Source organism: Chionomys nivalis, chromosome 13 (genome assembly GCF_950005125.1).
Source record: "Chionomys nivalis chromosome 13, mChiNiv1.1, whole genome shotgun sequence".
Taxonomy (NCBI): Eukaryota; Metazoa; Chordata; class Mammalia; order Rodentia; family Cricetidae; genus Chionomys; species Chionomys nivalis.
In genome coordinates, this window is record NC_080098.1 from 43,971,434 (window position 1) to 43,988,824 (window position 17,391).

A 17,391-nucleotide genomic window follows, 5' to 3' on the forward strand; every position below is an offset into this window, starting at 1 on the left:
GCTACCATTCTAAGCATGTGTTCGGGTCTCTCCTAACAAAGGGATCTGGATCTTATGAAATGTATTTGTGAAATTTTTTAACATGTGGAAAGTGTAAGGTAATTCATAATACGAGCAAAGTAGGAGTGCATTCTACAACAATTTTAAGACTAACTTAAGGTAGATTTAATGTTCTGGGCTTTCTTTTATTTCAATAAAGATGATATTATTTCATACTCATGCCACCTCTATCAGTTAGTTACAAAGAGTGACAAGGTTACAGCTATGACAGGAAAATTTACCAGCGCAAAGTAGATGTAGATTCTGAGCCATGGCAGGCAGGACCCTCAGATAGCAGTTTCCAGTGTAAAGAGACACAGAGGGCTGTGTTTGCAGATGAGGAAATGGAAATACCGTTTCAGGCTCACTTGTGTCGTGACAATGAGCCTGATCTTCTTTCTATCAAACACCACTACTGAAAGGGAGTCGGGAAACAACGGGAAAGGACACAGATCTCAGCTATTAGACAGCCCTGCTGTAAACTGGATGTGTGGTTCTGAGCAGCCCGTGGCGGTGGAGTGTCCCACAAGGCGGGGAGAGGGCAAACTCCCGAATTCTGAAGGCTCTTCCAACTCTAAAGCGACAGGCGCTCTAAGGGAGCACAGGTAGATGAAAATAACGATTTCAATCTTTGGAGTAAAGCGAAAAAAACACCTTGGTGCCTAATGGACAGGTAAGTCCTAATGGATATTTAAACATATCCAGTCAGCGGTGTGTACTTGTGGTTCCAGCAATGGAGAGGCATAGGCAGGAGGATCATTGTGAGTTCCAGGCCAGCTTGGGTTACAAGGTGAAATCTTTTTTCAAAAAATGATTGATGTCTACAGACATACATGAAATAGAACCTGCACAGATTCTAAGGTTTTTCCTATAAAAGGCAATTGAAATTTCACCTTATATTTACCAACAACTTAGATGATATAACTAGTTCGCTTTCTTTTTTTATTTTTCATGTGAGGCCTGAGTGGAAGATTGGCATTTATGTCAATCCATTATTAGAATTATCCTTGTTCAGTGGTTTGTGTTGGGAAACACTGGAATCTTACATCTATATTATTTGTATGCTTTATGACTTGACTGTTAGGGTATCAATGAATACAGTAGAGGAGTGGTTTTGTTTTTGTTTTTTAAATTGGTATGTGAATTAAAAAAATGAATGTGATTCAGGGCTGGAACGATGGCTCAGCAATTAAGAAAACTGATTGCTTTTCCAGAGGACCTGGGTTTGCTTTGCAGCGCCCATATGAGCCCTAACTACTGTCTACACTCTAGGGATCCATCGCCCTCTTCTGGTCTACAGAGGCACCAGATGCATGTGGTGCATAGACATGTATGTAGGCAGAACCTCATACACATAAAAATAAATCTTTAGAAAATGAATGTAATTCACAATAGAAATAAGGTGTTGCCATTGTGTGTGGTGTTCCCAGGAATGTTAGCCCTTCCACTGTTGCTAAGATTCAGGTTGAATCTCTTTGTGTTTGTGTGTGTGTGTGTGGTGGGGGTGGGGAGTAGACTAGGCTGTTTTCTGTGGTAACCATATCCTTTCAAAGTATTTCAATCATGAAATACACTTGGGGGCTATTGGTCAGGCATGCTTTGAGCTTTTCTTGTATTTTGTGTTTATATTTATTTCCTCAGTTCTGAGGCAAATACCATGAGAGTTTCTGTTTCCCCAGTTCCTCCCAAATGGCTGCTACTGTCCTCACTCAGTATGTGCTTTCTGTGGTTCCCTCAGCCAACCTGTAAGGTAGCATTTTGTTCTCATTTCACATAGAGGGGACTGAGGCCTACAATGTTAGGTAACTTGCCAAGGTCATAGCTAATTAAGCAGAAATTTTAAATTGCCATATAAATTTGATTTGTATTCTGATAATATAAATATTTTTGAAACAATTATGCCTTAGCCAGGCATGGGGAAGGATGCTTTTAATCCTAGCACTTGGAAGCAGGCAGGTGGGTCTCTGAGAGCTCAAGGCCAGTGTGGTCTACAGAGTTCCATGCCTGTCAGGGCTGCACAGAGATGCCCTGTCTCAGACAGACAGACAGACAGACAAAACAAAACAGTTATATGTAAAGAAAACCTCAAGGGAGTACAAACTTACTTTTTGTTTCCAGTTCTCTCTATAGTTTGCAACTCAAAAATTCTGTTTTCCTCAAAAATGATCTCTAGGGAGCTAGAGAGGTGTTTGCCCGATGAAAGTGCTTCTTGCTCTCGCACAGGCCCCAAGCTCACTTCTAAGCCCCATGCTGGGGGCTCACAACTGTGCATAACTCCAGCTCCAGGGGATCCTATGCCCTCTTCTAGCTTCCATGGGTAACTGAACTCATGTGTGTATAATCATACCACACACACACACACACACACACACACATAATTTAAAATAAATCTTTTAAAAACGAGCTCTGGTAAGTGCAGTTGAACTTAGCTCATATGATATTCATTTCTTTCAGGACACAGGGCTCTGGAGTTTCTTCAGCTTCAAAATGGACACATTAACTACAAAGAGGTAGGGCGCTGAATTTCTGTTGACTGTACACACATTTCCCTCTGTGGGTGTCAAACAAAAGTCTAAACATCTTTAATCCTAAGAGTTGTCCTTATGTCTTTTTATAAAGCTAATGTTGTGGTTAAAAGGTAAATATCTCCTCCAGTGCCACTCAGTCACTATGTATGTATGCATACAAATAAATATGTCTATCAATTTAAAACATTTAAATATACTATATATATTAATATTTAAATTTAAATATGTAGGTAATATAATTTATAATTTAAAAACATGTTTCTTTGCTTTTTGTGATAGTTGGTATAGAATCCAGGGTCTTATGCATGCTAGGCAATAGCTTTACTAGTGAGCTACATCCCTGGTCCTTGAAATATTATTAATATAATTTTTTTCTTATAAAGAGAGGTCACACTTGAGAGAAACCACTCATTCATTTTCTACTTTTTATCACTATATATTGTCCACATCTTTATCATCAGGAGGAGCAGGAACCCTCTCTCTCTTTCTCTGTCACTCTGTGGGGTGTGTGTGTGGCTAGAATATATTCCTGGAAATTGAACCCAAGGCCATGCATGTTCTAGATAAGAGTTGTGGCCTCAGCTTGAACTCAGAAGCCAGAGATCTCTATGAAGAAGCATGCTATTTCTGTGTCTTCTTTCACCTATAGGACTATATGACTTGTGCCCATCCTAAAGTCAGTTTAACCCATTGTGTCCCTATGCACTACTTCTAGTTGAATAATAATAATAATAATACATAACATTCTACGGCAAAACCGAGTCTTAAAGACTGACACTGGTAACAGTGGTTGGCAATCTCTTGTGACATCAGAACTAACTCAGACCACTGGTCTGAGGAGACGGCTCAGCAGGTAAAGTGCTTGCTGCTGAGCCGGCCAACCTGAGTCTGATCGCAAGAACCCAGACAATGGAAGTAAAAACCTACTACTGAACATTGCTCTCTGAACTCTACATATGGCCTACGGCACACATGCACACATAACTAAATGTAAAAAGAAAGGCAGGTGGACAGCCAGGCATTGTTAATCCCATGGATTGAGAATAAGACCACAAGCTTTAATTAAATACTGATCAGGTTCATCTCTGGTTTCTTGGGGGAGGGAGGAATGGCCCCGAATCAAGTTTTGTAGCAGCTTAAGTATTTCCCTTCAGGTCCAATCAGGGACAAGCATAAATCCTGCTGTACCTCCAGCCTACATCCAATCAGGGACAAATGTCCATCCTGACTTATTTCCTTCCTGTGAACGTCCTGCCTATATATGATCAAGCACATCCGGTGCAGATGGGTCTAATAGACTTGTTTTGGGGAGTGAAAAACACATGGCTCGTTATCTCCATAAATAATAGCTTCCAGCGTGTCAGGGACCATCTGCCCTTGGGTAAGGGGCTTGCAGATCAGAGGCACCTTTTTGTTTCGTGGATCTTCAAGGCATATTAATTAAGACTTAAAATGTAATTTTGGCTCTCACAGCTTGTGGCAAGTTCAAACACAAGCTTGAATTCAGAAGAACTCAGAATGTGTCCTCCCCATTGAGTCGGGGCTGCCCCACCTCCTAGTTCCATAATGAGATTCTTAAATAAGTTTTGTTTTATTCTGTTTATTTATCTATCTTGTGTGTGTTTTGAGAGGAGGTGCATGCTATCTCTCTGGCTCAGGATAAGCTATTGTTATGAGTCCTTCAAGCTTCCTTGAGCCCAGCTGTCCTCTGGAATTCTATGGAGGTGTCATCGCGTGGGCGGAAGCTGGACAGCATCATCAAGGAGTCTGATTTAACATTCCCGGCTCGGGTGGAGAAGCCCAGCAATTGATGCTCAGGTTGCTCAACTGTCCTTCTTTATCAGACAGGATAAAGCGTTTCTTTAGGGCCGGACTCAGGCCAAAATATCATCACCTTTAAGTTAGAGTTTCCGGGAGCTGCTGGGGGCAGGGAAGTTTTTTACATTCCACTTTCAGAGGAAGGCATGTGACAGGAGGCATGAGCAAAAACCACGTTCATGGATGTGTACTTCATACTGCACAAAACCAGCCTTAGTCCCTCTTGTATTTTACTGGAAAAACTTGATAAACATTCAGATTTGATAGAGGTTTTGCTTTTATGGTTTACATTTTATTCTTTTCACCCTTGCAGTTTGATAGATAAACAAAATTGGGCTGGGCAGGGTAGTGAACACCTGCCATTCCAGGAAGTGGGAAGTTGAGGCAGAAGGGTCAGTTCAAGATCTCCGTTGACTGCATAGAGCTTTCAAAGCAAGCCTAGGTTGTGAGTGACCCTGCCTCATAAAAGGGTACTTCACTCTAGGTTTAACTTGGCCTTTTAGCTATTAACTTATTAATAAGGTTCAATGTATTTCATGAGAGTCAAAACTTTTCTATGACCTCATCCATAATAGCCTATGCCTGATAGTGGTTTATTGTAATGATTACCTTTCCCTTGATGTGTCAGAAAACTAAACATCAAGCTCCTATACCAGAGCTGCTAAGATTATTTATGCTTTTTGAAAATTTATGTGTATATGTGTATATATGTGTATGTGCATGCACGCCTACATGCGCTTGTGTGTGTGTGTGTGTGTGTGTATGCCACGTGTGAGCCTGTGCCTGTGGAGGCCATAAGAGGGTGTCAGATCTCTTGGAGCTGGAGTTACAGGCAACTGTGATCTTCCTGATGGGAGTACTGGAAATTGAACTCTGGTCCTTTGGAACAGCAGCCAGAGCCTTTAACCACTTAACTGTCTCTAAAACTTGTTATCTATGATTTTTAAGTGACAGAAGTCCAGTCGTCTGGTTGGTGAGATGTCTCAGTGGGTGGAGGTACTCTGTACCAAGGCTAATGACTAGGGGTTTGAGCCCTAGATCCCATGGGGATGGAGGGAACTTGCACCTGAAAGCTGCCCTCTGACCTCCACATACGTGCTGTAGCACACATTCATCCACACAGGTGAATGCACACACACATACACACACACCACACCACACATGCATAATAAATAAGTAAATAAATATTTTTTTCCTAAAAAAAGAAAAGCAAAACAATTGTACCTCCAAACTTAACTGTGGATTGTGTCCTTCACTGTCCCTTTGCAGAAACCCCTTGATCTAGCTTAGGCAGAAAGGGATTAAAGACCAGGAACAAAGGAACTGGCTGTCACACCTGTGTGAGAGTCAGAGGAACAGCTCCAGTGGTGTCTAGAAACATCTAGAAAGGCCTCTGGGAACAACATGCAAAACGGCGGACCTGAAAACTGCCTGTGTGCCTTTTGCCATAGCTACTGTCCTGCTGGCTCACTGAGATTCAACAGATTTCAACACAGTCTTGTTTGGAAAATGCAGATCCATCTTGAGTACTAGTTACAGGGCCTTGTAACCTCAGCCTTTGCTCCCGGCCAACCTGATGTCCTGTCCTCTGCCTGTGAGCAACTAACTGGCTGCTGGTGCTCTACCAGGAGCCTCTGCATCTCTGCTGCAGAAAACATACAGGCTTCCAAGCTAGTGGAAGAAGCAGCAGGGCTCCATGGCAGATCTGGGGTCATGCTGAGCACTCTGGAGACTCAGTCTCTATTTCTTGACCTCTGGGCTGAGCTTGCCATACCATAAGAGTCAACAGAACTGAGTGAGCGAGTTCAACAAAGACAATCTAGAGAAAACCCTGCTATCCACTCTCATCGTTTTCAAAGGGCAAGAATATTTTTCTAACTCTCTAATGCACAGGGAAAAAAGGAAGAAAGAAAGGGAGGGAGGGAGGAAGGAAACATGGACTAAAGCCTATGGGATATAACCTTTTATATACATACATACAAACACACACACACACACACACAATGTTGTTTTTTTCCAGACAGCGTTTCTCTGTGTAGCTCTGGCTGTCCTGGATCTCACTCTGTAGACCAGGCTGGCCTCAAACTTACAGAGATCCACCTGCTTCTACCTCCCAAGTGTTAGGGTTAAAGGTGGGTATCATCAACCACTTGGGGTGTGTGCATGTGTTTGTGTGTGTGTGTATCTGTATTTTTCTTATTTCACTGTAGATCATTGAAAGTCTTGTCCTAAACCAATTTTGGAACAGCTGAATAGTCTTAGGGAAGGCTAGGTATGGTGTTTGGTACAGGCTGTAACCCCAGAATTCTGGAGGTGAAGGCAAGAGGCTTAGGAGATCGAGGTCACCTTTGGCTACAGGTAGCAAGTTCAGGCTAGCTGGGCTACATTTTTTTTCAGAAAACCAAAACACTTAAAGAAATAAAAATTTAAAATAGTTTTAGGGGAATTTTACTTCATTTGATAAACGAAAGTAGAAAACAAAAGATGGTAAAATTTAAACAGGCAGCTTTTGCTACTTTCTAAACTGTTATGCAGGAAAGACTCTGAGGTTATATATGATATGTACTGCATTCTGGTAAAATATGCATGGGTTTTTAACATTTTAATCACTCCTGTCCACCTTTTTTCTTCATTCTGCCCGTATCCAGTGTAGTTCTAGTCTCATAGCGAGAAAGGCACGGGGCTGACTTCTCCCAGTCTGCTGGTTCCTCCCTCTAATTTCTGCGTTCTCTTGTTCCTCAGTTGCTTTTAGAACACCAGGATGCATACCAGGCTGGGACGGTGTTTCCTGATGCCTTTTACCCCAGCATCTGCAAACGAGGTAAGGGAGGGTTTTCAGAGGAATGATGCCACATTTACTGGTTAACAGGATTGACTTTAAAATATGTGTATTTCATGGGCTGGAGAGACGACTCAGTGGTTAAAAGCATACTTTGCTCTTGCAGAAGATGGGGTTTTGGTTCTCAGCACCCATGTTAGGTGGCTCATAACTACCTGTAACTTGAACTCTAAGGGATCTGACACCTTTTTCTGGCCTCTACAGGTACCTGCACCTACATGTACATCAGACACAGACAAATGCATGTACATAAATGAAAATGAAATACAACTTTATAGATAAACACACACTTGTGAAATGATTGTTCATCAGTGACATCTCTGCTTGGGCATAGACATTCTGGAACTTTCCCTTTGTGGTGATGCCTGGTCTAGATGTCTCTGCTTGCTTTGGTGCTCAGTGGCAGTCCCTCTGTGTCTGTCTGCGTGCAGCTTTCAAAAGGTTACCTACAATCTCACTTCTGTGTCTGCTCTACAGTAACCCTCTCCCTGGGCTGTTCTTGGTATTAGCGAGATCACTGGCCAGTGCTGTGAGGATCTAAGCTCGCTGAGTACATTGAGGGGAATTTGAGACATGGACAGTGTAAGGAGTCACCATAGATAGTTCAGGGGAGTGGTTACTGCTTCATGGTGGGAGATCTTCCTAGAGAGGGCCACTTGACAGGAGTGGAATTTGTAGCTTAGGGTCATAGCCAGCCCACTTCGACCCTACAGCAGAGGAACTGAGAATGTAAATAACCAGACTTTCCATCTCCTCCTTTTCTCTCATCTCCTAATTCATTCTGTCCATTGCCAATCCCAACCCAACCAAACCAAGCCAGGGCACAAGGAAACTGGCTGAAACAGGTACTGTTGGAGTTACCGTGGAAACCATTTCTGGTGCCTCAGGATTATCTGTTGTTTTAAATCTCATTTCCCAACAATCTAGTGGGGGCATTTAGTCGGGAGCCTAGCACACAAGTGTTTGAGCCCACAGATCTCCAGAGAAACCAGAAATGTTAAGCATACAGGATTGTCTTTTCAATTGAAAAGATGAAAAACCTGTTCTTCCATCCAGAAAGCTGAGAATTGGAAATGATTAACAGCCTAGTGATTTGTGTTATCTGTTGGGCTAGGCCATATTAAGTTCTTATTACCAAAACTGGAGTTGGCTAGTTATCTAAATGACCCTTTATAGCCAGAGGCTCTCCCAAGCTTCCACAATCAGGACCAGAGTAGCTAATAGCCCAAATGACCTCTATACTATCTGTATAACCAAGACCAAGTCAAACCCTTAGGCCCTTAAGCTAGTGCAGCTAGCTACCTATAAAACCCATCTTCTTGGAGGAAACGACATGTACTCTGAGTTGAGTTTCAATATAATCATGCTTCCTTGTGCAAGAGGGATAGTGTTACACCAGGACACTTTTTTTTTTCAAATTGTGCTGGGCTTAAATACATAGGGAATAAATCACTTGTTATTAGACTCCCCAAAGTCTGGTCCAAATTGATTAATTCAGTCTGCATGGGGTTTTCACTCTTATTTCATTGTGGTGTTCGCTTTCCTGTATGACACCTGTAAGGACCCCCCTCAATTTAACATCGTGAAATGCTAAGGTGCTACTGTCTCTGTACTCAGGATTCCAGACAGCTAAGCTTGGCATTTCTTGTATTTATAAATACTTCTTTCTGTTTTCCTCTGTCTTAGTTAGGACTTTTATTGTTGTGAAGAGACACTATGATCACAGCAACCCTTATAAATGAAATCATTTAATTGCTCGCTTACAGTTTCAGAGGTTCAGTTCATTACCATGACTGGGAGCATGGCGGAGCGCAGGCAGGTGTAACTGAGAGTTTTATGACTTGTAGGCAACAGGAAGTCAACTGAGACACTGGGTGGTATCCTGAGCATAGGAAACCACAAAGGCTGCCCCAACAGTGACACACTTCCTCTAATAAGGTCATACCCATGTCAGCAAAGCCACACCTCCTAATAGTGCCACTCCTTGTTAAAAAATGGGGACCAATTACATTCAAACTTTCACACCCTCTCAGTCTGTCATTCTGCAATTCCATCGTTTTTGCCTGTGGGTCGTAGCTCTTATTTTTAACCTACTGTTTCTCACTTGGCATTTCTTAAGTAGCGTTCAGGGAGTGCCAGTGTCCCTTGACTTTCTGACAGTCCCTTGAAAGATTACACATGAGAAAGAGAAAAGGATATTTTGATCACTAAATTTAAGAAGCAGTATTCAATACGTACTGGCCTTCAAAACATGGTTCTGAAAAGTGTGAACAAGGCCATCAAACCTATCGTCTGTCTATCTATCTATCTATCTATCTATCTATCTATCTATCTATCTATCTTCTATCTGTCTATCTATCTATTCATCCATCCATCCATCCATCCATCTTCTATCTATCTATCTATCTATCTATCTATCCATCTATCTATCATCTATGTATCTATGTATCATCTACCTACCTACCAATCATTTATCTTTCCCACCCTCTCTTCCTTTCTTTTTTTTTAATTCCATGATAGAGTCTTATGTAGCCCAGTTATGGCCTCAAACTCACCACATAACTGAAAATGACTTTGAACTTCTGATCCTCCTCTATCTGCCTCTGCCTTCTGAGTGTTGGGATTTCAAGTGTGTTGTCACCATGCTTGGCTTTCCATGTTTTTGTAAGTCAGTTTATACTTTCCTATGTGATATAAAGATTAGGACCAACATATGGCAGAGAAAAGTAACTTCCAGTGAATAATTGGGGAGGGTGTGTCTGAGATGGCTCAATGAGTAGAGGTGCTTACTAGCATGGCTGCTTTGCCCCCCTGATCTTTGGGCAAGCCTTATTTATTAAAATACAAATAATATACCACCATATGCTCCCAGGTCTGATGACCACATAGTGGAAGGAGAAAAGTGACTCTTGGAAATTATTCTCTAATGTCTATATGAGGGCTGTGATATAGTGTGCATGTATACACAAACAGACACACAAATATAACAACAAACAAATATAACAACAACAATAATAAAAATAGATTAAAAGAGAGTAAAGGGGATGAGATGTTGGAATATGGGTACATCCTTGTGGAAGTATCCTCTGAGTGACTCTCCTGGCCTGTCTACTCACGAGGTATCCTGGGAGGAAGAACAGAGGAAAAAAATGTTGGAGGGAAAGTGAAGAGATCCAGTAATCCAGTGGGTGGTCATGGGGAACTTGAGGAGACTCTCAACTTTTTAGGCTCCACTTTTTTGTTTTGTCAGGAAAATACCATGATGTATCTGAGAGGACTCACTGGACTCCATTTCTCAATGCCAGCATTCATTACATTCGGGAGAACTACCCTCTGCCCTGGGAGAAGGTGGGTGTGCCCTCTAGCCCTCTTCCGCTCACCCCTGCACTGACAAGCACTGTTGAATTTGCTCCACCTGGCATCTCTGATCCCCAGACTGGGATAGCTAACTATCACGTGGCCTGCAGTGCCATGCACACTAATGGGGACACAGTGGATGCCTCGTCAATACTTAACTAAAGTTACCAACGAAAAGTTCGGAGGTTGTCACTTGGTCATTTTGCTCCCAAGCCAATGAATCTGAAACTCTTCCAAGACACCACACAGCATTTCAGAAAATCCTATGTGCTTTCCTGTAACCAGAAGCTATATAGTTCATCTGCTTCTGATTCCTTATTAAGTCTCAATAATGGGAATCAGTTCATGTTTGTAAAGGCCTTTCAGGGACTTGACATAACCCAACACCTAAGACTTGAATTTTCTTTTTTTGTCAGGACACAGAGAAGTTGGTAGCTTTCTTATTTGGAATCACCTCGCACATGGTTGCTGATGTCAGCTGGCACAGCCTGGGTATTGAACAAGGATTCCTCAGGACAATGGGAGCTGTGAGTGCATATCGCCACAAGGGTGCTACCGTCATCACACCCAGATCAAAAGTGGACTCAGGCGTGGTGCAGGGTGCTTGCAAAGCCCTGGGTTTGATCCCCAGCTCTACAAACAAGACTGGATTACTCTAAAGAAAAGGAACACTTTAGGTTATTCACACATCCTGTGGAGATAAGCCTTCCATATCCCAAGTGGCTTCTTGTCAGAATTTTGTCTTTTTCTTTTTTTATTCACTTTTTTAAAAAAACAATCTTTTCTTATTTTACATTCCAGTTCCCTTTCCCTCCTCCTGCTCCCTCCACCTTTTCCCCCACCCCACTCCCCATCCACTCCTTAGAGAGGGTAAGTCAACAAAGTCTGGCACATCACTTTGAGACAGGACCAAGATCCTCCTCCCTATATCTAGGGTGAGCAAGGTATCCCTTCAAAAAGAACGGGCTCCAAAAGGCCAGTTCAAGTACTAGGGATAAATCCTGGTCCCATTGCCAGTGGCCGCACAGACTGTCTTTGCCATACAACTGTCACCCACATTCAGAGGGCCGAGTTTGGGCCTATGTAGGTTCCCCCGCTGTCGGTCTGGAGCGAGCTCCCACTAGCTCAGGACGGCTGTTTCTGTGGGTGTCCCCATCATGGTCCTGACCCCTTTGCTTATATTATCACTCTTCCCTCTCTTCAACTGGACTCAGCCCAGTTCTAGCTGTGGATCTCTGCATCTGTTTCTATCAGTTGCTGGATGAAGTTTCTTTGATGACAATTAAGGTAGTCATCAATCTGATTACAGGGGAAGGCCAGTTCAGGCACCCTCTCTACTGCTGCTTAGGGTCTTAGCTGGGGTCATCCTTGTGGATTCCTGGGAATTTCCCTAGTGCCAGGTTTCTTGCTAGCCCCATAATGTCTCCCTCAATCAGGATATCTCTTCCTTGCTCTCCCTCTCTGTCCTTCCCCCATCTTGGTCATCCCGTTCCCTCCAGTTCTCCTCCGCTCTCTTCCTTTCATCGTTCCCACCTCTGAAGACTCATCCACAGAACAAAGAGGACTAATGTGCTAGAAACAGGGACAGAGGTGTCTCCGCAGTGTCTTTGAGGCTGTGTCTATACAAGGAGGGGAATAGCTGCTACTTGGCTCTGTTCAGAATTGCAGTCTCTCCTGATAGCTTAGCTGAAAGGCTCTACTGTGAGTTGTTTTGTTTGACTTTAGACATTTTTAAATTAATATTTTAAACTTTATTTTATGTGAATGGGTGTTTTGCCTGCATATTGTGTGTCTGGGCACCATGTATATTCAATGCCTGCTGAGACCTGAAGAGGTCGTTGGGTTCCTGCATCTGGAGTCACAGACAGTTGTGAGCCACCATGTGGTTGTTGGGGGTCAAACTCAGGTCCTCTGGAAGTGCTCTCAACCACTGAACCATCACTCCAGCCTGTTTTTTGCATTTTAATTGTAAGTTAGCATATAAGATAATGAGTTTCATTATGACAAATTCATATATATATCAGTGTACCTTACTCAGATTTGTCCCTCTTTACCCTCCTCCACCCACTTTAGTCGCTTTTAATTCCAGTCTCTTGGACCTATAATCTTGGGCTCCACTGGAGGCATATCCACCCCAGGGAGGTACAATCGTCTGCAGTCATCTTGTTGCCAAACTCAAGGGCCAACACAGGCAACAAGGAGAATGTTAGTGTGAAGACCAAATCCACCAAGATACACTTCTTCAGTCCCCTGGGTCAGGCTGGTTCAACTTGGGGTGACATTCTAGGTCACAGTCCATGACATTCACCATGTGCTTCTCTTTGTTCCTCAGATTGATTTTCATGACTCCTATTCTGAGGCTCATTCAGCTGGTGACTTTGGTACTGTTTACTCGCTTTTCTCATATGCCAATTACTTTTCTTTATTTATTCGTGGGATGGATATGTGTGTGTATGTGTATGTGTGAGCATGTGTGCTCACATGTGCACGATGTATGCGTGTGTGCTGAGCCACAACGTGCATGTGTGAAGGCCAAAGGGCCACTTTGTGGAGTTGTTCCATTCACCTTTCTGTGGGTTCTGGGAATAGAACTCAGGTCACCAGGCTTATACAGCAAGTAAGGCCCTTTACCTATCGAGCCATCCTGACAACCTTATACGTTGTTAAGTATTTTTCTAATTGGAATGCTAAAGTTCATTTAGAATATATCACAACTCATTTAACACAGAGATGCATTTCTAAATTGGCATGTTAATATATTTTTTTGTTTAAAAATATGTGTTTGGTTGTTGATGTATAATTTTACTAAAGAAATTTCACTTATATGTTGAATTAAACTCCACTAGATTAGTCTTAGCTGTACTTTAGCTTTGAACTGATAAACTCCATCTTTTGTCGTGTAGCAATTCTCTTTAAATATACAAGTTATATATGGTCTATCTTTCCTTAAAGTAAAATAAATTCAAAGCTGGGTATTGCAGCACAAACCCCTAAGCTCTTGGGAGGCTGAGACAGGAGGATTACTGCAAGTTGAAGGCCAACATTAAGCACACAGTGAGAACCAGGCGAGGTAGGGCTACACAGTGAGACCCTGTTAAAACAAACAAACATAGAAAATAGAATTGTCTTATTATACAAGCGATTCTTAATTCATTTCTACATTTCATTAGTTAAGCTTTTTTTTAAAGTTAGCTTTTTCTTCACGACATATCTAAAACAGAGGAAGAGTAACTGTGGGAAAGGTCTGTTTGTGGGAATGTGTAAGAAGTGACTGTCATTAGCCCACAGATTGCAAATATGTTTCTCTTTTTGCAGGAGGAGATGTGTTGAGCCAGTTTGAATTTAATTTTAATTACCTCTCACGGCGCTGGTAAGACCAATGTTCTTTTAATTATGGGATGCCAAAATGACATTTTTGTCTTGGGTTCTTGCTGTGTTTGTTTTTTCCCCCATTAGTTTGTATTTTTTATTTATTTTATTATTTTATTTATTTCACTCTTGTTTCTAGGTATTGAACCCAGAGCCTTCTGAATGCTAGGCAGCCACTTTATTGCGAGCTAGATCCTTTGTAGCACGATTAATAAAAACTCAGAGACAGAAATTGGAGTTCAGAATTGAAGGTCAGAATAACAAAACAGCCAGCCACTGGCTCTTACCTCAACCTCAGTCTGAAAATGATGATCCTGCCTCCAGGAAACCTCAGAATGAGACTGACTGAGAGCTGTCTTCTCCCATTTTATAATCCTCTCTAGTTCTGGGATTAAGGGATGCACCACTACTGCCTGGTTCCTATGGCAACCTAGTATGGCAGCTGGGATAAAAGATATGTGTCATTGTGGCTACTGGGATTAAAGGTGTGTGTCATGGCTGCCTGGTCTGTAAAGCTGACCCATGAGGCTGGTTTACTTTTCCGATCTTCAGGCAAGCTTTATTTATTAAAATATAAATGAAATGCCATGACAGTCGTTGGCTTCTATTTTCTTTTTTACACTTTTTAAAATTTGAGAGAGGGTCTAACTGAGTCTCTCAGGTTAGCCTTGAACTCACCCACAGCCTAGGCAGGCTTTAACCTTGTGACCTCCTGCCTCTGCCTCTCGAGCAGCCTAGGTTATCAGCCTGTGCGATTAGTTCTGATTTTTGTTAGTGTTTTTTACTAGTGTTTTGAACATATAGCTTCTCATTTCTCATCATTTGGTTAAATTATTTCCTAAGTTATCTTTGTGCAGTTTGTAGTATGTATTTTCACACAGGTGTGCTCTGACACGTGGACCTTGTTCATCCACGGCAGTCGAGTGCATCTCTTTTCCCGAGATGGGTGCACTTCCGATGTCTTTTAAAAGAGATATTGTACCTAAAAGGCGTGAGATACTCTCCTAAAACATTTGTGGTTTTAAAGATATTTGTTTTTATTTATGTGTGTGTGCCTGCTTGCCTATATGTGTAACACATACATGCAGGTGGTTTTGGAAACCATAAGAAAACTGGATTCCCTGGAACCTGGAGTTGTGAGTTGTCTGGTGTGGGTACCGGGAACCAAACCTGGGTCTCCTGGAAGAGCAGACAGATGTTTACATTTAATTTATCTGGGAATTTTTGTATAAGGTGAAGTATAAACTTAATATTATTTTTTCCATAGAGATGGCTGAGTGTTCCCATAGTCTGCTCTTTCTCACTGCTCCGCAGCACCGCCTATGTGCTTTCCTTTCTCTTCTCCTGGTCTTGTGACTGTCCCTTAGGAACACTGATTCTTTCTGTCCCATGGCTTTGCTGTAGTCTGCTTCTGTAAGGGCAGAGCTTCCTGTTTGTCTTCTGTCTTAGTGATTACAGTGAACTGCTGTGAGGAGATACTATGATCAAGCTAACTTATAAAAGAAAGTATTTAATGGGGGCTTGCTTACAGTTTCAGAGTCCATGACCACCATGGCAGGGAGTGTAGTGGAGGGTAGGCATGGTGCTGGAGCTGGAGCTGAGAGCTTGCATCTTAACCACAAGCAGTAGATAAGATGTAGAAAGAGAGAAAGACAGACACACAGAGAGACAGAGAGACATACACATAGAGAGAGACAGACAGATGGAGACAGACAGAGGCAGAGAAACAGAGCGGCAGATAGATGCTGGGGCTGGTGTGGACTTTTGCCCTACAACTAGAAGCCAAACATTCAAGTAATATGAGCTTATGGGGGCCATTTTCATTCAAACCATTTTTCTTCTTTAAAGATCTTTGTCTTTGCTCATTCAGACAAAATTTAGCATCAGGATGATGTGTTTTGGGAAAAACTTGTTGGAGTTTGATGAAAGGTTATTGATCCTACAGTACAGCTCTGTCCTCAGCAGAGAAGCAGCTTTAAGCAGTGGATGAAAGTTAACACACAAACTCACAGTTGGTCAAAGTATAGAGAGTAAGTGCCTGTGGAAGGACCAGCTGTACATGGGACATCTGTATCACCCGACTCCAAGATGCAGGGAACCTCTCAAAGATGGAGTGGAAAGACTGTAAGAGCCAGAGATTAGGAAGGACTGCTCACTCAGGACGAATGGACTCACGGGCTCACAGCATCCGTGGGAGGACTGCTCAGGACGAACGGAGTCACAGACTCTATGGATTCACAGGATCTATGGGAGGACCGCTCAGGACAAAGGGACTCATGGACCCACAGTGTCTGTGGGAGGACTGCTCAGGATGAATGGACTCACGGACTCACAGCATCTGTGAGAGGATGCTCGGGATGAATGGACTCACAGACTCTACGGATTCACAAGATCTGTGGGAGGACCACTCAGGATGAATGAACTCACGGACTCACAGAATTCGTGGCAGGACTGCTTAGGATGAATGGACTCACAGACCCATAGTGTCTGAGGTTGCCTGCACAGATCAAGCCAGTCAGCATTCCAGCCTGGAGGAGGGAGGAGGGAGGAGGGACTCATGAACTCCCACTCCTAGCTGAGGAGTCACTGACAGTTGCTGGCTGCTAGGGCAGTTTTCTTTAGGGGTGTGGTCCCTAACAGGTTGAACATGCTCCAGTGGATGGCTCCATATCCGTGGTCATCTCCCTTCTTCCCTCCCTGTAGTTTCCAGGGTTCGGTAGATGCCAACAGAGTAAAACTGGCTTTCCTTGCTTGCCTTTCAAAGGTTCTACTTTTTAGTTGGGTTTGGACTTTGGAATTATTTTATTTTTACTTTCTTGCTAGCTTAGTGATTCATCAAAACAAATATTTTTGTTATTTTCTTTTGCCTGTTAAGTTATTTTTATTGAGGAGGTCCTAGGTGATCTTAAAAGCCAAAAATGTGCTTCTTAATCCCTTCTTTCTTATAAACACATATAAATCAATTTTTAAATCTCCCTTTTCTTTCATTTTTGTTTTTTGTTTGTTTCATCTTATTATAAAAATTGGATTTTATTGTTTGTTGACTCTTGTTTATTTTGAAATCGAGATAAAATGACTCTATAAAGCTTATTTAAGATACTGCTGTCCTTTCAACTAAAATAATTAATGCCTGTGAGCCAAAGGCTGGGCCTAGAGCTCTGTTGCTTCCTCCTGTGCATTTAAGGTGATCACATTAAAGCGAGAAGCCAGATCTGGTGCTCATGCCTGAGTCCGACTCTCAGGAGTTTGAGGACAACCTGGGATATATAGTGAGTTCTAGTCCAGGCTTGGTTACAGAGTAAGACACTTTCAAAAGCCAAAACACACACACACACACCCTCTGAATTCACAAATCAAGCACTCTTTACTTAGAAATTTCTGGTATTTTAATGTCTTTTCATAAACATTTGGCTAAGGCACCAGTTTTTTGTGCATCACTGA

The 17,391-nt window shown here is 42.3% G+C and overlaps 1 protein-coding gene across 2 annotated transcripts in view; it reads left to right on the forward strand.

The window, feature by feature from the left end:
• Gpld1 (glycosylphosphatidylinositol specific phospholipase D1) overlaps window positions 1–17,391 on the forward strand; it is a 50,353-nt gene that overhangs the window by 6,993 nt on the left and 25,969 nt on the right. For both annotated transcript variants that reach the window (XM_057787778.1, XM_057787777.1), the window contains exons 4-9: window positions 2,494–2,549; window positions 7,128–7,206; window positions 10,475–10,572; window positions 10,998–11,108; window positions 12,914–12,962; window positions 13,897–13,951. In XM_057787778.1, the coding sequence (XP_057643761.1) occupies window positions 2,494–2,549; window positions 7,128–7,206; window positions 10,475–10,572; window positions 10,998–11,108; window positions 12,914–12,962; window positions 13,897–13,951 (448 nt within the window). The remainder of the gene's footprint in view (window positions 1–2,493; window positions 2,550–7,127; window positions 7,207–10,474; window positions 10,573–10,997; window positions 11,109–12,913; window positions 12,963–13,896; window positions 13,952–17,391) is intronic.